The 25,546-nt window shown below is 45.6% G+C and overlaps 1 protein-coding gene across 1 annotated transcript in view; it reads left to right on the top strand.

The window, feature by feature from the left end:
- LOC139281555 (uncharacterized) overlaps positions 1-25,546 on the top strand; it is an 80,058-nt gene that overhangs the window by 9,647 nt on the left and 44,865 nt on the right. Inside the window, exon 3 of the mRNA XM_070901719.1 lies at positions 16,810-16,866. Within this exon, the coding sequence (XP_070757820.1) occupies positions 16,810-16,866 (57 nt within the window). The remainder of the gene's footprint in view (positions 1-16,809; positions 16,867-25,546) is intronic.

The raw sequence follows: 25,546 nt of genomic DNA, 5'->3' as shown, positions 1-25,546 counted from the left end.
AAGGTTTGATCTCCTCGGGGCAGGCATCGCGAGCCTCTGCCCAGTCACCAGTTAAAACACATCTTTTGACTAAGGATAATGTGGGGTCGCTGGTCGTCCAGGCTCTGATTGGGCGAACCTGTGGACTCGAAGGCATTGATAGCCATGACCATCTCACAGTCCTGTTCGTCGGACCCTTCTGTGGTCGCCAGGGGTAGCCTGCTAAGCGCGTCGGCACAGTTGTCTGTGCCTTATTGTGTAGTCGTAAGGCACCAACATGAGTGCCCACCGTTGAATGCGCGCCGAGGCGTTGGCGTTTATTGCCTTGCTCTCGGATAGGAGGGACATGAGGGGTTTGTGGTCAGTTTCTAATGCGAACTTGGCCCCAAAAAAGTATTGGTGCATCTTTTTGATACCGTACACGCACGCGAGCGCCTCCTTCTCCACCATACCGTACCCGCGCTCCGCCCGCGAAAGTGACCTGGAGGGATAAGCAATGGGTTGTAATTTACCCGCATCATTGACATGCTGTAAAACGCATCCGACCCCATACGCTGACGCATCACATGTAAGAACTAGCTTTTTACCTGGGTCAAAAAAAGTCAACACACTGTTGGAACATAGAAGGTTGCATGCCTTATTGAAGGCGTGTTCTTGGGCGTCCCCCCAAAACCAATTGCACCCCTTTCTGAGTAGCACATGGAGAGGTGGAGAGGCTCCAGCAGCGTGCTCAAGTTCTGCATAAAGTTCCCAAAGTAATTGAGTAGTCCGAGAAAGGCGCTCAGTTCCGAGACATTCCGGGGCCTGAGTGCCAGACGAATTGATTCGGTTTTGGATTCTGTTGGGCGGATTCCATCAGCGGCAATCCTTCTGCCCAAAAATTCAACCTCAGGCACGAGAAACAGACACTTGGATTTCTTAACTCTTCGGCCTAAGCGATCCGATCGCTTTAGTACTTCCTCCAAGTTGCGGAGATGGGAGTAGATGTCCCTGCCCGTGATGTGTATGTCGTCTTGAAACACAACCGTCCCCGGGATGGACTTGAGCAGACTCTCCATGTTGCGCTGGAATATAGCAGCTGCCGACCTGATGCCGAATGGGCATCGATTGTACATGAAAAGGCCTCGATGTGTGTTGATGGTGGTGAGTAGCTTAGACCCTTCGGTCAGTTCTTGCGTCATATACGCAGATGTGAAATCTAGTTTCGAGAAAAGTTTTCCTCCAGCCAATGTGGCAAATAGGTCCTCCGCTCTGGGCAGCGGGGTATTGGTCCTGTAGCGAGACTATGTTTATGGTAGATTTGTAATCCCCACAGATTCGTACGGATCCATTAGGCTTCATGACGGGGACGATGAGACTTGCCCAGTCGCTAAATTCCACGGGTGAGATAATGCCTTCCTGCAGAAGCCAGTCCAGTTCATGTTCAATCTTTTCCCTCACCACATAAGGCACAGCTCTAGCCTTGTGATGGACCAGTCTAGCATCCTGTGTGATGTAGATTTTAACTTTAGCCCCTTTGAAGGTGCCCACACCTGGCTGAAAGAGATGTTCAAATCGACTTGGAACTGTTGAGCAGGAGGTCGGTTCCTCTGATGACATGGCGTGAACATCATCCCATTTCCAATTTAGTTTTGCCAGCCAGCTTCTCCCCAACAGTGCTGAGAGATCTCCGGGGACAATCCACAGGGGAAGTCGGTTCACCGTCCCTTTGTGTGTGATTGAGAGCATGGCGCTGCCAAGGACTGGTACGATTTCTTTGGTATAGTGTAGAATTTACCAATATTTCGCAAAGATTCCTGGTACCTTTCCCCTGCAGAGGAGAAGAATCCCTTTCTGGACTTTTAAAATGAGTTTCAAGGAGCAGACGACGCCTGCAGGGGATAAAAGGGGATGCATTCATGGAGACCCCCCCCCCCCCCCCCCCAGTGTTTGGACTTTTTGAAAAGAGAATTCAAAATGGACCTACGTTACAGAAGCCTGAGATCCCCTAAATATCTATGGGAAGGAGAATATCAATTTTAAGATTCTACAACATTTTGGCTGCGAAAAAGAGTTACCGAATACAGGAGGTGGGGCTAACCTCTGTGAAGCAAATTCGTGTATTAAGGATCCCAGACTGTCTGGGGGGAGCTATTCACCCCCTAAGAGATAATCGAATTATCCAATCAAGCACAATGGAAATCATGGTCAGGAAATTGGACAATTCTAAAACAATGCAAAACCAGTGATAGCACATTTTCACACCCTAATCGAGTTACTGCTGACAAAGGAGACATTTGAAGATCAATGGACAGAACAGTTTAAACAGAGCCCAAGAGATTTGATGGGAGATAACAAAGCCTTTTTTGCGGGGATATATCTATCCCCCAGTTTTACAAGGAAAAACTAACAGAACACAGACTGGAACTCACACAGACTTGAACAAGGACACAGACTGGAACACAGACACAGACACAAGCAGCCTGCTTCCTCTACAGTGAAGAAATGGAATAGTGAAGGAAACTACCAGAACTCATCAAGAACTGACCGAGCACAAGGCCCACGAAACAGAAGGTTGTCAGCAGCCAAATTGACAACCACTCTACAACCTACTTCTGAACGACCCAACGGGGGAGAAATTACCAAAAGGGACTAACTAAAACTATTCCTAACCAAAGAAAGTGGGTACTTACCCCATACATCCAAAACGCAACTTACCGTATCAACGGACGCACCCCAACCGAAGACTACGCAGTCCGAAGTCCTCTCCTCCGTCCGGGGTGCGGCTCGCCTAGAAGGCCAAGTGCAGCGAACCCCGAAACCGCGATTCACTGGCAACTGTCTAAAGGTATTGGTGAGCATAGCCCTTGAACCCTCAGAGCTATAACTTAGTTAGTTCGGGGAATTGGGAGGGAGGAGGCTGGGATAACTTGTGTAAATGTATCTGCATTCTCCTCTTTACCCCATTTAGAGTTTAAGCTGTATTCTTTTCCCCACAGGCTGTAATTTGAGAATTTATTCAATGTGTTGTACCCCTCAGTGTGTATTGGTCTGTGTGTGTTATTAAAAGTGTGCCTTTTACTTGTTTTTAAACACAATAAAGCCATACCTGCTTCCTACCTTGTAACCGATTGTCTGTCCAAGTCTGTCACAGTCCCTTCATAATTCCAGTGTCTAGAACCAAGGGTATGGGAGCGTTTCGGAACCGCTCATATAAGGTCAGAAGGGAAAGCTGACCCCCTGCAAACCACCCCTTACAATAGGTCCTTAGTTTGGTGTCGACCCTTGTGAGTTTTGGTCTGTTGCTTTTGTGCAGCCACAGCTGTTCAAATTGTTGGACGCTCATGAGAGATTGACTCGCTCCCGTGTCCAGTTCCATGTTGACGGGTATCCCGTTAAGTAGGACCCTCATCATTATTGGAGGCGTCTTGTTGTAAGAACAGTGGACATTGATCGTGTTGACCCACTGTACCTCGGTGTCCCGGGTACTGACCCACCATCTTCTGGTCCACTTTCCGACCCTTCCGATTCGTATACCAGCCGAGCTGCTGTTTTTCTGCACATGCGGGCCAGGTGCCCTGTATAGTTGCAGTTTCTGCAAACAGCATGCTGAAATCGACACCCCCTTGATGAGTGCCTTCCCCCACATCTCAAGCACAGACCGCTTCCATTGTTTCCGAAGGATGAGCTGCATCTGGCTGATCTCTCGTGAGCTTCTCTCAGTTTGTAGTTGATTGCTCGCATTGTGGGTTGATGAGGTGTGAACGGCCGTTCATGTGGCCCTTGATGGCTTCTGGCGCCACTGCCTGCTGTTATAGGCCTGCTCTCCTGCCTTTGTCTTGTGTGGGGATAGCGGCTTGTTTCACGCTGTGAACCCCTTGTTCCGATGTTTCGTTAGTTGTCGTACCCGCAGTGTAGATCAACCTTGTTTCTTCTCCTGCCAAGAATGTCTATGCGACCAGTGCTGCTGCATCTAGGGTCAAGTTCTTGGTCTCTATGAGCTTTCGGAATATAGCTGCGTGGTCTATTCCTTCAATAAAAAAGTCTCTCAGTACTTCTCTCCTTAGTTCATCGGAGAACTCACATAAACTAGCCAGCTTCCGAAGTTCCGCCACAAAGTCGGGTATGCTCTGGCCCACACAGCGTCTGTAGTTGTAGAACCTGTGTCTGGCCATGCGTAGGCTGCTCGCTGGCTTCAGGTGGTCTCTCATCAGTGTGCTCAACTCTTCAAACGACTTGCTTGCTGGTTTCTCGGGTGCCAACAGGTCCTTCATTAAGGCATATGTTTTCGAGCCACAGCTGGTCAAGAGATGGGCTCTTCTCTTGTCTGCCTTATCGTCGCCCAACCAGTCTTTGGTTACAAAGCTTTGCTGGAGCCTTTCTATAAAGTCCTCCCAATTATCCCCAGCATTATATTTCTCATCTGAGCCGTTGGTAGCCATTCTGTGGATTCTGTGATCCCGTAACTCGTTGCCACTGTAAAGTCCTGACCCTTCAGTACAGACTTACACGAGGCACATCTGAAGTCAAGGTCACTCAGGACCTACACCTTTATTTCACAGCTCTCGAATGCCACACTTGCCTGAGACCTGCCTTTATATACCAGTGTGGGACAGATGTGCAGTGTCTCCTGCAAGTGCACCCTTGGTGGTAAGGTATGCTTGTGGTTACAGGTCATATCTAGTTACAGTCATGTATAACATGGTAAGATACAGTTATATACAGTGGTGTGAGATACATGACAAGTTAGGTCTGCCTTGTCACCTTTATTGTTATTGAATGAGGCGGCAGGAATGTATGTTCTGGCTGTAGTCCTTCCAGTATTCATCTACCAGAGAGGGTTGGGATTTGTGGGCCAGATGTAGGGGACGAGGTGCCATGTGCTCAGTGTGTGGTCTTCAGTGGACTTGCGCACACTGCTGTCAGAGGTAGTTATAAAGTCAGCTTCCATACAGCTCTCCATTTCTCATTTGGTGATCGATGTCTCACTCCCAGGTCTTTTTACAGCTTTCTGTGTTGTAGTTTGTTCTGGAAGTGCTGATGGTGGTCATGCGTCTTTGCGGATTTGTTGAATAGTGGAGGTGCGGCTTCAGGCAGGTTAGCTCGTATTGCAGTAATTTGGCATGCCTGGACCTGGAGGAAATGTTTAATTTGGACATAGTGAAGTAAGTTGCCTCAGATGAGCTGTAATTTGTCCACCAGTTGTTCGGGCATCTTCTGGCCTCGATCAGGGAGCTGACAATGCATTTTCATGCCAAACTCAAATTTCAAACTCGCCTATGGCAAATGATTTATGTCAGGGTGGGGATGATTAATAGGCCCTGGAGAAATTTTCAAGAAAAAGCGGACCTATTTCTAAGCGGATAGCTTTGATATTTCTAGACTCCGATCAGCCTATTCCTAGGGCCCTATGAAAGGCAATCTTTATATGGGGATTGTTTGGGAGGTCCTGGTATCCATGGCCAAGATTTGTAGGTTCCAGGCTATAATTCCCTGAGTTACACTGCCCAATAGTAGTGCCTGAAATTGGGATGGTTGAGGCCTCCTTCATGATTGGGGAGCAATGGACAATTGAGATGTGTTGCGAATTTAAAACAAAAAATGCCTATAGAAACCTGGAGGTGAAGTCTCAGAATAGCTCCATTGGGATCTTGACTCGGAGCATCTGAAGCATGTCGGGAAGGCTAGGATATGTTTGGAGATCCCCACAGCTAAGTGTCGGCCAAACTCCATAATATTTTGAAAGATGTCAAGGAGCGAGATGGAGAAGTTGGTTAGGACACCTTCAATATGTTGTGTTTGGCTCCTGTGGCTTCGACTCCAGGGATGTCTCACCTCGCTCTGATGCTTGTTGCCTGTGGTGCTATGGCCAGTACAAAGGACCACCCTCTGACGAAGGGTCATTGACCCGAAACGTGATCTCTGTTCCTCTCCACAGATGCTGCCTGACCTGCTGAGATTTCCAGCATTTTCTGTTTTTATTACCCGTGACTAGCACTTCACTGGAGGGGGCATACACAAGCGTATAGGATTTTAACCCACTTCTTAACTCCACTCGGTTCGATACCTCCTGTGTCCAGAGAGAGAAGAATGGCAGAGGTATTGGTGCTGTGGTAGTGCCGCAAAATGTTGAATAGGCATCTGATGTCACCACATAACATGTGTTTGCCAACTATTTTGTGTTCACTGCTGAGTAGGAATATGGGCCTGTATGTTGAACAGTGGGTGGGGTCTTGGTCTTTGTTGTGTATTAGTGTCAGCTTGGCTCATTGGCAGCATTCTCACTTCTTCAATCAGAACTTGGTGGATCTCGCTTCATCATGGACTTAAGCACATAATCTAAGCTGACTGTTAAAAATTGGTATCTGCCTTAGATGTTCCCTCAGTTACAGCAGTGCTGATCACTCCTGTTACCGGTCTGAGTATCTTGCATTCAGGGAGTTGTTTGTACTGCCCAATATTTAACTATGTAACAATATGCCCCTCTTGTCATCTGAACTGGATGTGTTTCGCATTTGTCCCTGTGTGTGCCTCTCCAATGTATTCAAAGACGGAATGAGAAAACTTAGTAAAACAAGGCCAGATGCGAATTGTGAAGCTACTTTATTTCAAATCACAAGTGAATGTACACAGCAACAGTTATGACTGGACTTACTTAATTCGGTCAGTACAACTTGTTTTCACGTAATATAAAACAATGATCGTGCTCTGCTTCCTCACAGCAGTGAGTCATCTTGTTTGACTTGAACAAAAAAACTTCAAACTACCCTCCTCCATCCTAACCACCTGAGTCCAGCAAAAGCCATCCTGGGCAGCTGTCTCTTTTAAAAACCTGCCTGTCGGTGTGTATTTCTGTAGCTATTTTTTATCTCCCTGTGGACATTGAGAAGTGTAGAGGAACAAAGGGACCTTGATGTGCATTACCACAGATCCCTGAAGGTAGCAGACCAGGTGGTTAAGAAACCATATGGGTTATGGGGAGCGGGCGGGTAAGTGGAGCTGAGTCCACGGCCAGATCAGCCATGATCTTGTTGAATGACGGAGCAGGCTCGAGGGGCTAGATGGCCCACTCCTGTTCCTAATTTTTATGTTCTTATGTTCTTATGTAATTGCCTTTATTAGCTGAGGCATAGAATACAAGAGCAGAGAGGTTATGCTTGATCTGTAGAAAACACTAGTTAGGCCACAGCTAGAATACTGCATGCAGTTCTGGTCACCACATTACAGGAAAGATGTGATTGCACTAGAGAGGGTGCAGAGGAAATCTACGAGGATGTTGCCTGGACTGGAGAATTTTAGCTACGAGGAAAGATTGGATCGGTTCGGTTTGTTTTCTTTGGAACATAGGAGGCTGAGGGGAGACCTTATTGAGGTGTATCAAATTATGAGGGGCTTAGAGTGGATAGGAAGGACCTATTTTCCTTAGAGGGATCAACAACCAGGGGACATAGATTTAAAGTAATTGGTAGGAGGTTTAGAGGGGATTTGAGTGGAATTTCTTTCACCCAGAGGGTGGTGGGGTTCTGGAACTCACTGCCTGAAAGGGTGGTAGAGGCAGAAACCCTCTCCATCTACAAGGCTAGGGACCAAGAGCTAGAAAGTAGGATTATGCTGGATAGCTCTTTATCGGCCAGTGTGGACACGATGGGCCGAAATGGTCTCCTTCCGTGCGGTAAAATTCTACGATGATTCTATAAGCAGAGTGGAAGGACAATGCCAGACAACTCCAGCCGAGCACCCAGTACCAGGAACACCCAACATATTGGGAGTGAGGTGCTTATCCATTACCAAGGCAGGCTAATGAATTACTTGTTGTCTTCAGTCTTTGTGGAAGCAACTTCAATGCCTTGCTCTTTAGCACATAACCACCTTCAGCCTCTCTCGTTTTTTTTTAAGAAAACCTTTCAATATATTTCGGTTTAGTCAGCCAATATTTAACTGTCATTTTTTTCCAAATCCTTTCTGTGGAAAAACTGTCAAGAATCCCAAAACATGACACTGATACTTCAGTGCAATCAGAAGAACTGTCTTTTGGATGAAACATTTATATCTACATGTCAGTATTTGCAGGGAATTCCTGAGGAATGTGCCACTATTTTCACGGATTGTTCACTGCTTACAGGGAGTTCCCAGGAGTGGGTCAGTATTTGTAGGGAGTTCCCGACAGTGCGTCAGTATTTGTAGGGAGTTCCCAGGAGTGGGTCAGTATTTGTATGGAGTTCCTAGGTAATGCAGTAGATGTAATATATCTAGGTTTCCAAAAGACCTTCGATAAGGTGCCACATAATAGACTAATGAATAAGGTCAGAGCTTGCAGAGTCAGAGGACAAGTAGCAGAATGGATAGCAAGCTGGCTGCAAAAATAGAGAGTAGGAGTAAAGGGTAGCTATTCAGAGTGGCAGAAGATGGGAAGTGAGGTTTCCCAAGAATCAGTACTGGGACCACTGTGGTTCACAATTTATATTAAAGATTTAGACTTTGGAATAAAAAACACAATTTCTAAATTTGCACTATTTGGTCATTTATCTCAATGCTTTTTGAGGGATCTTGCTGTGTGGAAATTGGCTGCCACATTTTCCTAAATTACAACAGTGCCTACACTTCAATGACTTTGAAGCACTTTGGGATGTCCTAAAGTTGTGAAAGGCACGATATAAATGCAAGTCTTTTCTTTTTCTTTCTTAACAAATGATTCTCTGTCATGTCTGGGAAGAAGTGAAAAGCAGCTAGCGGTGATTAAAGTTAATGACCAAAAGAATGTATCAAACATATATTTATTGTGTTCCTAACACAGATGAGGTTGCGCACAGGGAGGTTAAAGTAACAGTGACCTCAGTCTTTAATAAGACACTCCAGAGTGAGGAACAGGCCTTAGGGGCCGGCTTATATACAGTGCTCCCAAGGGATGCTGGGATCCCTTGGGACTTCAGGGGATGAGCTCCCTGGTGGCGGAACATGGGAGTGCATGCTTTACAGATACACAACATCACTCCCACACCCCCCCCCCCCCCCCCCCCACACCAAAGTCAAAGTGAAAACTATATTTACAAGGTGAGGCGGTCGGAAGCCTTTCTTTCCCTGGTGGACCGCCTCGGTACAAATGTCTGTTCTAGTGTGTTGGCTGTGCCCTTGCTAAGCTGGCGTTTTGTTGGCCCTGCAGGGCTGTAATGTGAGCCTGGCCTTGTTGGGCGTGATGGGTTCGATTTCCTGGTCCGGCGTGGTGTCGTTGATCCTTTGGGTGTGTGTTGTGGGTTCGAAAAAGGTGGTGTCTGCTGTGGGTTGTTCAGGGCAGTCTGTGAACCGCAGCCTTGTGTGGTCCAGGTGCTTTCTGCAAAATTGTCCATTATCTAGTTTGACTACAAACACCCTATTCCCTTCTTTAGCTATCACCGTGCCCGTGATCCACTTGGGACCATGTCCATAGTTTAGCACATACACAGGGTCATTCAGATCAATTTCCCGTGACACAGTGGCGCGACCATTGTTTACATTTTGTTGCAATAAAGAAAGGAAAGATAGATTTCGAAATAAACTTGTGCAAAACATAAAAACAGATAGTAAAAGCTTTTACAGATATATAAAACGGAAAAGAGTGACGAAAGTAAATGTTGGTCCCTTAGAAGATGAGAAGGGAGATTTAATAATGGGAAATGTGGAAATGGCTGAGACCTTAAACAACAACAGTGGAAGACACAAAAACCATGCCAAAAATTGCTGGTCACGGGAATGTGGGAAGGGAGGACCTTGAGACAATCACTATCACTAGTGGGGTAGTGCTGGACAGGCTAATGGGACTCAAGGTAGACAAGTCCCCTGGTCCTGATGAAATGCATCCCAGGGTATTAAAAGAGATGGCGGAAGTTATAGCAGATGCATTCGCTATAATCTACCAAAATTCTCTGGACTCTGGGGAGGTACCATCGGATTGGAAAGCAGCTAATGTAACGCCTCTGTTTTAAAAAAAGGGGGCAGACAAAAGGCAGGTAACTATAGGCCGGTTAATTTAACATCTGTAGTGGGGAAAATGCTTGAAACTATCATTAAGGAAGAAATAGCAGGACATCTAGATAGGAATAGTGCAATCAAGCAGACGCAACATGGATTCATGAAGGGGAGATCATGTTTAACTAATTTACTAGAATTCTTTGGGGATGTAATGAGCATGGTGGATAGAGGTGTACCGATGGATGTGGTTTATTTAGATTTCCAAAAGGCATTCGATAAGGTGCCACACAAAAGGTTACTGCAGAAGATAGAGGTACGCGGAGTCAGAGGAAATGTATTAGCATGGATAGAGAATTGGCTGGCGAACAGAAAGCAGAGAGTCTGGATAAATGGGTCCTTTTCAGGTTGAAAATCGGTGGTTAGTGGTGTGCCACAGGGATCGGTGCTGGGACCACAACTGTTTACAATATACATAGATGACCTAGAAGAGGGGACAGAGTGTAGTGTAACAAAATTTGCAGATGACACAAAGATTAGTGGGAAAGTGGGTTGTGTAGAGGACACAGAGAGGCTGCAAAGAGATTTAGATAGGTTGAGCGAATGGGCGAAGGTTTGGCAGATGGAATACAATGTCGGAAAATGTGAGGTCATCCACCTTGGGGAAAAAAAAACAGTAAAAGGGAATATTATTTGAATGGGGAGAAATTACAACATGCTGAGATGCAGAGGGATCTGGGGTCCTTGTGCATGAATCCCAAAAAGTTAGTTTGCAGGTGCAGCAGGTAATCAGGAAGGCGAATGGAATGTTGGCCTTCATTGTGAGAGGGATGGAGTACAAAAGCAGGGAGATCCTGTTGCAACTTTATAGGGTATTGGTAAGGGCGCACCTGGAGTACTGCGTGCCGTTTTGGTCACCTTACTTAAGGAAGGATATACTAGCTTTGGAGGGGGTACAGAGATGATTCACTAGGCTGATTCCGGAGATGAGGGGGTTACCTTATGATGATAGATTGAGTAGACTGGGTCTTTACTCGTTGGAGTTCAGAAGGATGAGGGGTGATCTTACAGAAACATTTAAAATCATGAAAGGGATAGGCAAGAGAGAGGCAAAGAGGTTGTTTCCACTGGTAGGGGAGGCTAGAACTAGGGGGCACAGCCTCAAAATACGGGGGAGCCAATTTAAAACCGAGTTGAGAAGGAATTTCTTCTCCCAGAGGGTTGTGAATCTGTGGAATTATCTGCCGAAGGAAGCAGTTGAGGCTAGCTCATTGAATGTATTCAAGTCACAGATAGATATATTTTTAACCAATAAGGGAATTAAGGGTTACGGGGAGAGGGCGGGTAAATGGAGCTGAGTCCACGGCCAGATCAGCCATGATCTTGTTGAATGGCGGAGCAGGCTCGAGGGGCTAGATGGCCTACTCCTGTTCCTAATTCTTATGTTCTTATGTTGCTGCCGCCTGCTCTCTACCTGATGCAGGTTGGGGTGAACCAGCGAGAGTCTGGTTTTAAGTGTCCTTTTCATGAGTAGCTCAGCTGGGGGCACCCCTGTGAGCGAATGGGGCCTCGTGCGGTAGCTGAGCAGTACTCGGGACAGGCGGGTTTGGAGTGAGCCTTCTGTGACTCGTTTAAGGCTCTGTTTGATGGTTTGTACTGCTCGCTCTGCCTGCCCATTGGAGGCTGGTTTAAACGGGGCCGAGGTGACATTTTGATCCTATTGTGGGTCATGAATTCTTTAAGTTCGCCACTGGTGAAACATGGCCCGTTTCACTGACCAGTATGTCAGGCAGGCCGAGGGTGGCAAACATGGCCCTCAGGCTTTCAATGGTGGTGGTGGCGGTGCTTCCCGACATTATTTCACATTCAATCCATTTTGAAAAAGCATCCACCACCACCAGGAACATTTTACCGAGAAACGGGCCAGCATAGTCGACATGGATCCTCGACCATGGTCTGGAGTGCCAGGACCACAAATTAATGGTGCCTCTCTGGGCGCGTTGCTCAACTGAGCACACACGCTGCATTGCCGTACACAGGACTCTAAGTCAGAGTCGATACCGGGCCACCACACGTGGGATCTGGCTATCACTTTCATCATTATTATACCCAGGTGTGTGCTGTGGAGATCTGAGATGAACGTCTCCCTGCCCTTTTTTGTAGCACTACGCGGTTACCCCACAACAGGCTATCTGCCTGAAAGGACAGCTCGTCCTTTCGTCGCTGGAATGGCTTGATTGGCTCTTGCATTTCAACAGGGATGCTGGCCCAGCTCCCATGCAGTACACAGTTTTTTACTAGGGACAGCAGAGGATCTTGGCTGGTCCAAGTCCTAATCTGGCAGGCCATGACAGGTGATTTATCATTTTTAAACGCTTCCATGACCATCAACAAGCCTGCGGGCTGCGCCACTATCAACAAGATTTAGGCTGCGCCATTTCCACCCCCGTGGTGGGCAATGGTAGCCGACTGAGAGCATCCACACAGTTCTCGGTACCTGGCCTGTGGCGAATGGTATAGTTATACGCTGATAGCGCGAGTGCCCACCTTTGTATGCGGGCTGAGGCATGAGTATTTATCCCTTTGTTTTCAGCGACCATGGATGTGAGGGGCTTGTGATCGGTTTCCAGCTCAAATTTGAGGCCAAACAGGTACTGATGCATTTTCTTCACCCCGAACACACACGCTAATGCCTCTTTCTCAATCATGCTGTAGGCCCTCTCGGCCTTAGACAAGCTCCTGGAAGCATAGGCGACAGGTTGCAACTTCCCCGCAACGTTAGCTTGTTGTAATACACACCGGACTCCGTACGACCACGCGTCACATGCTAGCACAAGTCTTTTACACGGGTTATACAATACAAGCCGCTTGTTGGAGCATAAAATGTTTCTGGCATTCTCAAAAGCAATTACTTTTTTTCCCCCATACCCAGTTCTCGCCTTTGCGCAATAACACATGTCGGGGCTCTAAAAGGGTGCTTAACCCCGGTAGGAAGTTACCAAAATAGTTGAGGAGTCCCAGGAATGACCGCAGCTCTGTGACGTTCTGTGGCCTGGGTGCGTTCCTGATAGCCTTTGTCTTGGCATCTGTGGGCCGAATGCTGTCCCCAAAAACTCCACTTCTGTTGCCATGAAGACGCATTTCGACCTCTTCAGCCGCAGCCCTACACGATCCAGTCGCTGGAGGACCTCCTCCAGGTTTTGTAGGTGCTCAGCAGTGTCCTGACCCGTGACCAATATGTCGTCCTGAAAGACCACCGTGTGAGGTACCGACTTGAGTAGGCTTTGCATGTTTCTCTGGAAGATCGCTGCAGCCGACCGAATTCCAAACGGGCATCTGTTGTCGATGAACAGTATCTTGTGCGTGTTGATGCAGGTGAGACCCTTCGAAGACTCCTCCAGCTGCTGCGTCATGTAGGCCGAAATCAGGTCGAGCTTGGTGAACGTCTTACCTCCTGCCAGCGTCGCAAATAGGTCGTCTGCCTTAGGTAGCGGGTATTGGTCCTGTCGGGAGAAACGATTAATAATTCTTTATAATCGCCGCAAATCCTGACCGTGCCATCAGTGTTGAGTACTGGAACAATCAGACTGGCCCACTCGCTGAATTCCATTGGGGAGATGATGCCCTCGCATTGCAGCCTGTCCAGCTCGATTTCCACTCTCTCCCTCATCATGTGAGTTACCGCTCGCGCCTTGTGGTGAATGGGTCGTGCCTCTGGGACCAAGTGGATCCACACCTTTGCCCCGGAAAAGTTTCCAATGCCTGGCTCAAAAAGGGAAGGAAATCTGTTGAGAACCTGGGTATATGAGGCCTCATCGACATGTGATGTCATCCCAGTTCTAGCGGATTTTGCCCAGCCAGCTCCTTCCAAGCAGTGTGGGGCCATCGCCCGGGACAATCCAGAGTGGCAGTTTGTGCACTGTGCCCTCGTAGGTGACCTTGACCATGGCGCTGCCCAGGACAGTGATAAGCTTTTTGGTGTACGTTTTCAGTTTCGTGTGGATGGGGCTCAGGGCTGGTCTGAGTGCCTTGTTGCACCACAGTCTCTCAAACATCTTTTTACTCATGGTGGATTGGTTAGCGCCAGTGTCCCGTTCCATGGCTACAGGTAAGCCATTCAATTTTACATTTAGCATTATCGGTGGACATTTCTTCGAAAATGTGTGCACCCCATGTACTTCAGCATCTGCCTCCTCTCTCTGAGGCTTGAAATTGCTTTGATCTACCATGGACCGATCTTCCTCTGCCACATGGTGGTTAGCAGGTTTTGCAGAGCTTGCAGCTCGTTTGCAAGCTCGTTGGAGGTGCCCCATTGTTCTACAGCTCTTGCAAACATAGCCCTTGAAGCGGCATGAATAGGCTGAATGGAAGCCTCCACAATGTCAACAAGGTGTGAATTGCCTTGCATATTCATCCTTTGTTGGGGACTCTGAGTCATCTGGGTCACCCGAGGCCTGTTGGCAGTTGCAGACTCGTGGGTTCTGCCCTGTACATTTCTGCTCGCAAACACAGTTCCAGTTAATTTATGAACATTGCTAGCACTTGTGTGCTGAGAGATTTGTTTGGTGTTATCACTGGTGGACATAAACGTCTGTGCTATCGCAATGGCCTTACTGAGGGTCGGTGTCTCTACAGTCAAAAGTTTTCGTAAGATGGTCTCGTGGCCAATGCCCAGTACAAAAAAGTCTCTGAGCATTTGCTCCAGGTAGCCATCAAACTCACATTGTCCTGCAAGTCGCCTTAGCTCGGCGACGTAGTGCGCCAATTCCTGACCTTCAGATCGCTGGCACATGTAGAACCGCTACCTCGCCATCAGCATGCTCTCCCTCAGGTTAAGATGCTCCTGAACCAGTGTGCACAGCTCCTCGTAGGACTTATCTGTGGGTTTCACCGGAGCCAGAAGATTCTTCATGAGGTTGTAGGTCGCTTCCCAGCAGACAGTGAGGAGGACCGCTCTCCTTTTTGCAGTGCTTCCTTCTCCGTCCAGCTCGTTGGCTACAAAGTACTGGTCTAGCTGTTCGACATCGGCTTCCCAGTCCTCACCCTCCGAGAACTTCTGCAGGATGCCCACAGTTTGCTGCATCTTTGCGTTGGATTCGTATTCTCGTCGCCAGTTATTGTGTTCCTAACACAGATGAGACTGCACACAGGGAGGTTAAAGTAAGTGATCTCAGTCTTTAATAAGGCACTCCAGAGTGAGGAACAGGCCTTAGGGGCTGGCTTATATACAATGCTCCCAAGGGATGCTGGGATCCCTTGGGACTTCAGGGCATGAGCTCCCTGGTGGCAGAACATGGGAGTGCATGCTTTACAGATACACAACAATATTCATTATTGATTTTACGCAAAATCTGTTGGTAATTTTGAGGTAAAAATGCAGGTGTTCCATAGTTTTCCAATGTGTAGTTTGGTCATGAGAAAGGTCTTCACAATTATGCTGTGTTATTCTGTCTTCCACTCAAATGAAACAGACAGATTATTCATTATGTCTTCTCTATTTTTACCTTCCTGATTGTGTCCATCCAAATTAACCTATTTGATCTGAAACTTTTAGGAGCTGAATAACTTTTTTTTTTAAACAGAATAGCATCGAGTTCAGTCTTGTGCTGTAGTAAGAGTTGGGCACACATCAACCTGGTTGACTTAGTTTTGTTGTGGAACACTAATCCTGCTCTCTCCGTGGGGCAGCTTTTAATTCTGCTTTGGGCGAAGCATTTTATGAGCATATAAACCCAGTGCTGCTGAATCACAGTTTTATTTGTTTGCTCTCTCTCGCCAAGTTAAAACAAGGATCGAATAACTTCACTATTTTGACTTTGAGAAATCCTTCAGCCTTAAAAGAAAAAGAAATGCATGTTATGGTCCATTTAATGTGCTCACGGTTGCAGAATGAAATTTGAAGATTGTTTTAATTTTATGTCTGATTCCTTAATTTCATTAACTGTTTTTCAACTAACAGGTTTTCAATTATTTTGCAATGTTTTTTTTTTCATTTTTTTCTGTTTTTTTCTCTTTTTATATTTATATATTTTCTTTCAGTTTTTTGTGAATTTTGAAATCATTTAAGATGAGAAATATGTTATGCTTATTACAGGTCAGTGTTAAACAACAATAAGTTCGGAACTAAGTGAATGTGCTCTTCACTGTGCAGTCATCTTAGGAAGATAGGAACAGGAGTAGGCCATTCAGCCCAACCAGCCTGCTCTGCTATACAATACCTGATCTCTGCCTTTGGCCCATATCCCTTGATACCCTTACTTAATAAAAATATATTAATATCAGTCTTGAAAGCTCCAATTATCTCAGCATCATTTATGGGGAGATAGTCCCAGATTTATACCATCCTCAAGTGCTTCCTGATACCACTCCTAAATGGCCTGGCTCTAATTTTAAGATTATGCCCCTCCTCCTTGATTCCCCCACCAGAGGAAATAATTTATTTGTATCTACCCAATCGAATCCTTTTAACATTTTAAACACCTTGATCAGATCACCTCTCAATCTTCTATACTGAAGGGAATACGAAACAAATTTATGCAACCTGCCTTCATAATTTAACCCTGGTTCTCATTGAGTTCTTGTACTTCGTTCTACACCGCCATTGCAAATTGTAAAACATAACTTCAGGTCAAAGGAGCCCATTCCTGTATTTCACTATCGATGCAAAGTTTCAATTCAGCATTGGTACATCTCCCCTCATCAAAAGAAAAGCAACACATTGTAAAGTCTCAACAGGCCAGTAGTTCCAGTATGAACTGCTCAAACAGTCAGATGTCACTGGTGTAAGGACTGTGTGTTTTGTGGTTATCCAGTGTTCTGCTGCCACCGTGTCAAGTAGGGCAGCATGCTTGTGATGTTGATGGGAGCCTTTTTTCCATCTTTACCCATTGTTATTCTCAACCATTTCAGATTGCCATCGACTCCAGGAGCTTGCTGAATCTTCTCCATTCCATCCTCTCTTTGGGGGTAAGTATTGCCACGTATTTGTTAGTTGACCTGATTTCTTCCTCGTTAACATTCCTGGCCAGTGCGAGGTAGGTTTGCTGTGCTTCAGGTGTCAGCAAGAAACATCTCCTTGCCTCCCTTGTAAACGGCAGCAACGTTGTTATTCTCTGGAGCTGTTTGGTAGTCAAACCAGTAACTGTTTTTGTGCTCTGTCTCCATTCCTACTGGGAACTGGATTGAGTCTGTCCAAACCCCAATCATGTAGGGCAATTATAGCCAGCAGGAAGAGGAGACTTTCATCCAACAACAGCCTGCCTTTCACATCGCAAAACAACCCAAGATGCAGCCTGGGCTAGATTTGAGATCAGATCTCAGAGATGAAAGGCCACTGTCAAACCTGCTGTACCACAAGTTCCTGTTCAATGTTTTCTCTCTGTGTTTCCTGTATTTATTTCCCAGCTTCTGTTCTATTTTACCTATTTAATTTATTGTTTTATTTATCTGCTTCTCTATTTATTGTAGACTTTGTTTATCGTAAATCTTTTATCTGCCCTCTACAGCTTTTTTATTTTTAAGTCTTGTTTATTTATTATGTTTTTCTGGGGTTTTTTTCAATAAGTTTTATGTGCATCTTCTGTGCTCCTCTCGGCCCCTCTTCCCCTGACTGATTTCCATCACTGGTGCAGTGCAGGCTTGAGCTACCTATTGTGGTAGGCCACACTTTTTAGTAATGCTCAGTGTTGCCCTCACAAAGTTTATAATTACAGCTTCTGGTCAAGTGGCAATAGCTTCCTGAAGGAAACGGTTTCCATCATTGGAAAGTTCAAATCTTTTTTGTATATCCACACACACTGATTAAATTTGGGTGGTAATTATTTCCATATTGATACAAATGCTTGGGCTTTATGGGGATAAACAATGAGCTTTTCACAGATCCCTGAAGGAAGAGAAAGAAAGCTGGTAATGTACCAGGAAATGAGAGCAAAGGAAGTATGTTCCACCTCATGCTCATTACCTTATCCAAGTGTAGTGATTTTAAAACTGGCATTGAAAGGGTATGTGACAACAACTAGGTATATAGGTGTACTGTCTCTGGGATTCTAACCGGGTGTCATTACCCTGTCAATTATCAATGGATAGGGCTTGTTGCAAAAATAGAATTTATAGGTTAATAAGAATGCCAGATATAGGCCCAAGATTCCCCAACCCATTTTTCCGGCGCACTAACACGAGATGCGCCGACTTTGTGCGCTCAAAACGCACTGCGTATTCTGGCAGCTCTTCTGTGTCTCCCTGGTCCCGGCGCGGCGTTTCTGTTTGAGCGGGGGGAGGATGGAGCTACAGCCCTGCGCCGAAAACAGTGCCGGCAGCTGTGCGTGTGCACAGTGGAGTCCGCGCGCATGCGCAGTAGCTCCTTGCCCTCCCAGCGCGTCCCGATGCTCGCCGTCCCTATCCCGGGTCGAGTGGCTGCACTTCAAAAGTACTGCATTAGCTGTGACGCGCTTTAGGACATCCTGAGCTTATCATTCAGTTTCTTTGAAATACAATTTTGTTCTCCGCTTTCTGCTGATCTAATACTTTGTCAAATCATGTCCATGGAGATAAGATATTACAGCTTTGCGCAATCTCTGAAGTACACACACAGAAAACGACTGATGGAGCCAAAATATTCTATCAACACAGGCTTCTGTAAACAGAGTCAAGAACCAATTTTAAAAACGGAGCAAATTATTTTTTCTCCCAAAATGTTCGGGGTTGTCATTGAAGTTGGATTCATATGGAGGTGTTTAAGAGATTTACCATATTTTCCTTATTGTCATGTCCGCAATCCCTCATCCCTCACATTATCTACTCGGACTATCTTCGGTGCAACCATCCCTCCTCCCTTCAGTCATGCGTGCCTCCCGCACCAAGCCATGACCGAGGGGTTTGCTGGTGTGGCATGTTGTGCCTCGGATATCTCTCCTGCTGCAGTGGGATGGGTGTCCGTGGGCCGAGGAAGCCAGCGACTGATTGCCCTACACTATGTGAGACGCACAGATCTCTCCCCATTAGATCAATGAAATTTTGATAAACCATGCGGCAACTGCTACTAAATCAAAAATAAGTAGCCTCACAATAACTGACAGCAGGAATTGCTGAGGTATTGATGACCTATTACTCAACATGTAGCCCTGATCACAATCGGGACAGCTGGGAGCCTACACTTGCTGCTGCTGTGACCGCCCCCCCCCCACCCCCCCCCACATCAGCCAGGATATCTGCACGCAGCCAACTGCAGGAAATGATTGATGGTTTATAGACTTTCTCAACTCGTCTGGAGTCTGTACTGCAGCCAATCCCACCAGATGAACCCACTGCCACCCCCGCTCCCCCCCCCCCCCCCCCGATACAACGCTGTGTTATCACAACGCAGCAGCAGGGGCCCCTCAATTTCTCGGGACTTTAGCCCACTGCTGCGGTCAGATCCGTCAAGCTCTGCAACCAGTGAGCAACTTAGAAGTCCTGGACAATGAGTGCTACACTGCTGTTGGCTGCGAGGCTTCCACCCCTAGTCCCGGCCGAAGGGCTTTGCCGGTGCGTGCTCCAGTTGGCAAGGTAGCATTTTTTATTTCTTATTACTTGATTTATTTTTCATTTATTATTATTCATTAATTATGATGGTTTCTATGCTTCATTATTGTTAAAAGTGAAGTGTTTAATGCTTTGGAGAATCCTCTAACTCCCCTTCCCCCCCCCCCCCTTCTCTGGCTACCTGCGCTGATCTCTTAATTCACCGCAGGGTTTTTCAGAACGTACAAAAGTGGCCACTTACTCTGGCTTAAGTTAGTTTGGAGTAAGTTTTAGCTGGCTAAACTTGCTTAAATGGCCAAAACAGGCTGGTAATGCTTCCTTTTGGAAAAAAAAAACTGAACGGAAAAAAAAACTGAACTAAAAAAAAACCTAACTAACTTACTTACACTGGAGCAACTTAAATGGGGAGAATTGCGATTTTTAAATTACTCCAAAAAAATCTAGTTTCTCCAAAAAAAAACGGAGCAACTCCTGGGGAAACTTGGGCCCAAAGTTATTGTACTTCTTAACTATTTAGCAACATGCCACGATTGTTCAGCTTCAATCTTGTGGGCATACATAAGATGCAGCGCTTAATGTGCTTAATGACAAAACTATGATTGTGGGATGTGATGGAGACTTCACCACTCTATCACCCCTCCCCCTTCACACCCCGCCCCCCCCCCCAGGAGGGTGATGTATGTTTGTTTTTCGTGGGCAGAATGGCCCTGCCATGGGCATTCCAACATACTTTGAATTCATATCATTTGTTGCAACGTACCTTGTCCTACATCGACTGTTGGTGTTCTGTATGTTTCAGCAGAATGCTTTTTGTTTGCGCCGTTAAGATATGAATTGAATATGTCCCTTATGAGTATATAGGGCATAAGCTCACCAGTTACCGACCTAGTTTAACGTTTTACTTCGTCAACGGCGCTATATAAATAAAAGTTATTTATATAGCAAACCCAAGGCGTTGAGTTTCATTTTAGGTAAAGTATATCAAATGCTGTAGGATTGATAAGAGTTTCCTTATTCACCTAAAAAGGGAACATGCCAATGTAATAATGAAGGATGATCCCATGCCACAATGTTGACTCCTTCAGCCCTGCTAATGCACAGCAAGAGGGTGGTGAATCTTCACATTTTGAACAAAAGTAATGTGTCACTAACCTTAACCTCATTAAAATCATTTGTTATCCCAAAAAACCTATTAATAAATTGTTTTAGAATATTTTCTTTCATTAAATGGAGACCTAAATGGTGCCTCACAAAAATATTTGGTTGCTGAAAAAATGCATTTTTGAATGGTCTTGTTAAAAATGCGTTTTGGTCTCTGAGTGAATCTAGCCTCTCCTCAAAAGTTATAGTACAGCCAATATCCAGGTTGTTTTTCAATTGTAATGTTACGAATATGTTTGTGCACTGGAATGTTTTTACATCTTCCATGGTTTGACCTTGGCTAGACTGTCCTTCGTGGCTCAGAGTATCACCTTCAAGTGCCAGCTTGATTGATAGCAGTCCTGACTAGGGGTCAGAAAGTTGGGGGTTCGAGCCTCACACCATAACCTAGGCTGACAACTCACTGCAGTTCTGAGAGAATGCTGCATTGTAGGAGGTATTGTCCTTCATGTGAGATGTGGATGTTAAAGGTTCAATGTTACTATTGGGGGGGAAAAAAGCACAGGAAGTTCTCAGTGTCTGGGTTAGCAGTCCTCCCCAAACAAATACAGGTTGAACCTCCCTTATCCAGAACTCCCTTATCTAGAACCACCCCTCGTCCAGAACCATTCCCGGCTACCGGATGGCGCATGCGCAGAACTCCCGACATGAACAAATTGAAGTCCTTCCTTGCTGCCGACTCCTGCAATTGCTGGCCCCGCGTTCCACCGCTCCCCGCCACCCCCCCCCCAATGATCTCTCTGTCGCACTCCCAGCCCCAAGCCAGCCAGCCCTGATACCCCCTTGCTCAGTACCTGTACCATCTAATTTAATGTGACCACCCCTCGTCCGGAAAAATTCTTTATCCAGAACAGGCCAGGTCCCGAGGGTTCTGGATAAGGGAGGTTCAACCTGTACCACAAAACAAACAGATGAACTGATTATTTCTATTGCTGTTTCTGGGATTTTGCTGGTGGAGAGTGTCTGAGTTGCCTGCATAATACTAGTCATATACTCTTCCTTTTTTCGAAAATAAAGTATTTTGAGAAAATTTGAGGCTATGATAAGGCTCTTTAGTCTTTTTATCAGTCTTGGATTGTTGATTTCTCAAAAATCAAATGCTGACTGTGCATGACCTGGGGTTCGCACCAAAAACCACTGCCGTTCAGGCACTGTGATGTGATCCATGGCAGTAGCTCGAAATTTCAAACTTGGTGATCACAAGGCCCAGATAATTTGGGATAAAGGCTGCTCAGAACAGCGGGATTGAAGACAATCATGTTGCAGAGTTTAAAAAAAATACATGACCACCTGTTTAAGAGCAGAAAGGATTGGAGCGAAGTAACGTTTGACCTGACGGTTATTGCCCTGGTTTTATTTTAGCGGCGGGGGCAGGGAACAATATTCTCCCGAAGGGTTCTTCAAACAGAGGAAATGAGCTAATGCATTTCCACAGTAGATTAAAAATTGATGTTGATGTACAATTGTTTCTGGTAATGGGAGAGGATTAGTGAATTTTAATTTCAGCCACTGAGTTGAAATCTGCAAGCACCTTTACATCAAGGCTACAAAAATTGATTTCTTTCTCGGGTGAATTATATATCAATGGGTTGGTGGGCTGAGGTAAATCTTGGTGCACTCGGGATTCCAGAGCAATGTATCTTACAGATAATTAATTGTACATTGGCCTAATGAAACGGTGGATTGAAATGCAGGCGCTGTGATTGCAGGTGTGACTTCCCTTCCATCATCCACACCTTGGACAGATTACATTGTTTCTGATCCAGCAGATTACACAAGCAATCCTAATGGGAGGTCAGCATGGCAAGTTGTACATAAAAATACAGTGCTCTATTTGTTGCAAAATTTCTTACCGTTTAGATGCACTGTTTCATCGACAGCCAGTGTTCTGTTAGCAATATTCGCTTGTATTTAATTACTGATCTGAAGCCTCATTGGAAATGAGAGGTGCTACCTTCCCAGTCAATAATAATGTGCCGATTTCTAACTGGCTGTGCTTTTAATTTGACTACAACCATGCTCTATACCATAGCCTTTTTATGTCGTTACTCTAGTTTACTGTACCTTTGGGAGCGTTTTCATCCTGCCTTCATTCACTAATGTAGAAAGGCGTACACTGCTGGTGTTAGGATTCGGCTCCTTACTATACGTAATTCCTTATCACAACTAAGCTCTACTCATTGTTTGCTGAGCTCTTGACGAATATCTTAACCTGTTTGGTTCCATGACTCCTTGGAAATATGTGACTGAAACCAATGCTCTGCTTCCGTATGTTGGATGTGGGAACATCAAAAAATAGGAACAGGAGTAGGCCACTCAACCCCTCGACCCTGCTCTGCTCGAGTTCATACATTATTCATACTGTATATCATGTGATCAGGTTTCACATTTATTTAAACAGTTGTGACATATAAACATGGTGCAGAAATAGACTAGTAACTTAACTCTTTGGTAGCGATCAGCTGTAGAATTGCACTGTGATCATTCACTGCTTCTTCCCTTTAATTGCACAGTGACTTGATATCTTATTCTGCTGGTGGGGCTGTGGAATCAGGGTCCCTGGTGATAGGAGTTTAAAGTTGCATTGCTTAGTCAGTTATATTTTTACCACTTCAAAACCAGTAATACTCAGCAGACTACTGCTAAGTCGCTCCTGCAACTATTGAGATTCTCAAATCCACATGGAGTTTATAAAATGGAAAATGCATTGAGTTTAATAAGAAGAGATTTTTTTTTTTCTGTGCTGCTTTATAGTTTAACTTGTATCTGGATTTTACAGGGGGAGGATGAGATCTGAAAATCAGTATAAAATTGTGTAGGTCAAACATTTCGGATGATTTCTGCAACCACACTGGGCAAGACCAGCTTTTTATTGTTTGCTATGGGACAGACCAACTCCTACTTATCTTCTGTAAATATTTTGCTGCTGCTTAAATGATTTTGAATTTGGAAGTATTTTCCTTTCCTCCATGGTTTCCCTGTGTCTCTCTATCTCCAACTGAGCTTGGGCAGATACGTCCTGTCAGCCATTTAAGGATGTCACCGTTTGGCCACAAGAAAATACACAGGAGCAGTCAGGGAAGACTCTTTCTTTATCCTCCCTCCCTGTGGACTCCCATAGCCTCCAGTTGGCACATATCCCACGACGGTTTGGCTGGCAGCAGAGGCCAGTGTGCAGGGTAATCTGAGCAAGAGGCCACTGTGTCCCACTAGTTGATGTGGAGCTTTAGAACTGGATGGGTGTCCTCGGATGTGCTGGATGGATGAGCTGGGAGTGGTTGGATGGACTACTTCATCGTCCCTATGTAGTCATGTCTGATACAGTGCCCATCCTCAACCGTGTTTTCTTCTTAAAGTTAAACGGGGAATGGTAACTGGCTGCGGCAAGTATTGTCAGTGAAAGCCCATTACTCTTAGATGTTTGTTGTAATTTTATAACTTCCCCCTGTGGAACCTACAAGATCAAAATCTCAAGGAGGGATGGGTTGACGAGGTGATACTGATGTGATGTTGATGAGAGGATGGTGGGACTGACCTATCAAGAAAGACTGGATCAACTGGGCTTGTATTCACTGGAGTTCAGAAGAATGAGAGGGGATCTCATAGAAACGTTTAAAATTCTGATGGGTTTAGACAGGTTAGATGCAGGAAGAATGTTCCCAATGTTGGGGAAGTCCAGAACCAGGGGTCACAGTCTAAGGATAAGGGGTAAGCCATTTAGGACCAAGATGAGGAGAAACTTCTTCACCCAGAGAGTGGTGAACCTGTGGAATTCTCTACCACAGAAAGTAGTTGAGGCCAATTCACTAAATATATTCAAAAGGGAGTTAGATGAAGTCCTTACTACTCGGGGGATCAAGGGGTATGGCGAGAAAGCAGGAATGGGGTACTGAAGTTTCATGTTCAGCCATGAACTCATTGAATAGCGGTGCAGGCTAGAAGGGCCGAATGGCCTGCTCCTGCACCTATTTTCTATGTTTCTATCTTATTGAAGAGCATCTAACGCTCATCTATTTTGGCCATTTGGTCTGTTTACAAACCAGTAAGTGCCGTGATTTCTTTTTTACTGGGGTTGGTTGCTCGCCCAGTGCTTTTACTGTGTTCACAACTAAATGCAGTGGGGACTTGTTACAAAAGAGACTGCTCCAAATCAATTTGTAAACAGCAATCACATAACATTTACAGCACAGAAACAGGCCATTCGGCCCAACTGGTCTGTGCTGGTGTTTATGCTCCACACGAACCGTCTTCCCCCATTATTTCATCTCATCCTATCAACATACCCTTTTTTTTCTTTCTCCCTCAAGCATTTATCTAGCTTCTCCAGGTATGTATGTTATTCGCCTCAACCACTCCATGCGGTAGCAGGTTCCACATTCTCACCTCTCTGAGTAAAGCGGTTTCTCCTGAATGCTTTATGGGATTTATTAGTGACAATTATGCAGAACACAGTGCTAGTTAGCAGATACGTTCTGCGATGCCTTCCCTCTGCCTGATGTCAGTGCAGCCCATTTACTTCAGCTGATTCGAATTGTCTATCTCTCTATGAAGGAACTGCTTAACTCAGAATTCACGTGCTCAGGTCGGAGGGCAGGACAAAGCAGTGATGAGCAACGCAGGGGTGGGGCAGTGAAGGCAGTAAGTAAGTGAATTACATGTAAAATACTCACCCCTGCACTTACTGTCTTTAATTGTGATTTATTTTGGGTTTAAAAAATAAGCAAAGAAAGACAGACCTGGATTTATATAGTATCTTTCATGACCACCGAATGTCTTAGAGCGCTTTACAGCCAATGAAGTGCTTTTGGAGTGTAGTCACTGTTGTAATGTGGGAAACGCAGCAGCCAATTTGTGCAGAGCAAACTCCCTCAAACAGCAATGTGATAATGACCAGATATTCTGTTTTTGTTATGTTAATTGAGGGATAAATATTGGTCAGGACACCGGGATAACTCCCCTGCTCTTC

This window comes from Pristiophorus japonicus, chromosome 15 (genome assembly GCF_044704955.1).
Source record: "Pristiophorus japonicus isolate sPriJap1 chromosome 15, sPriJap1.hap1, whole genome shotgun sequence".
Taxonomy (NCBI): domain Eukaryota; kingdom Metazoa; phylum Chordata; class Chondrichthyes; family Pristiophoridae; genus Pristiophorus; species Pristiophorus japonicus.
This window is presented reverse-complemented; position numbering and strand designations above follow the sequence as displayed.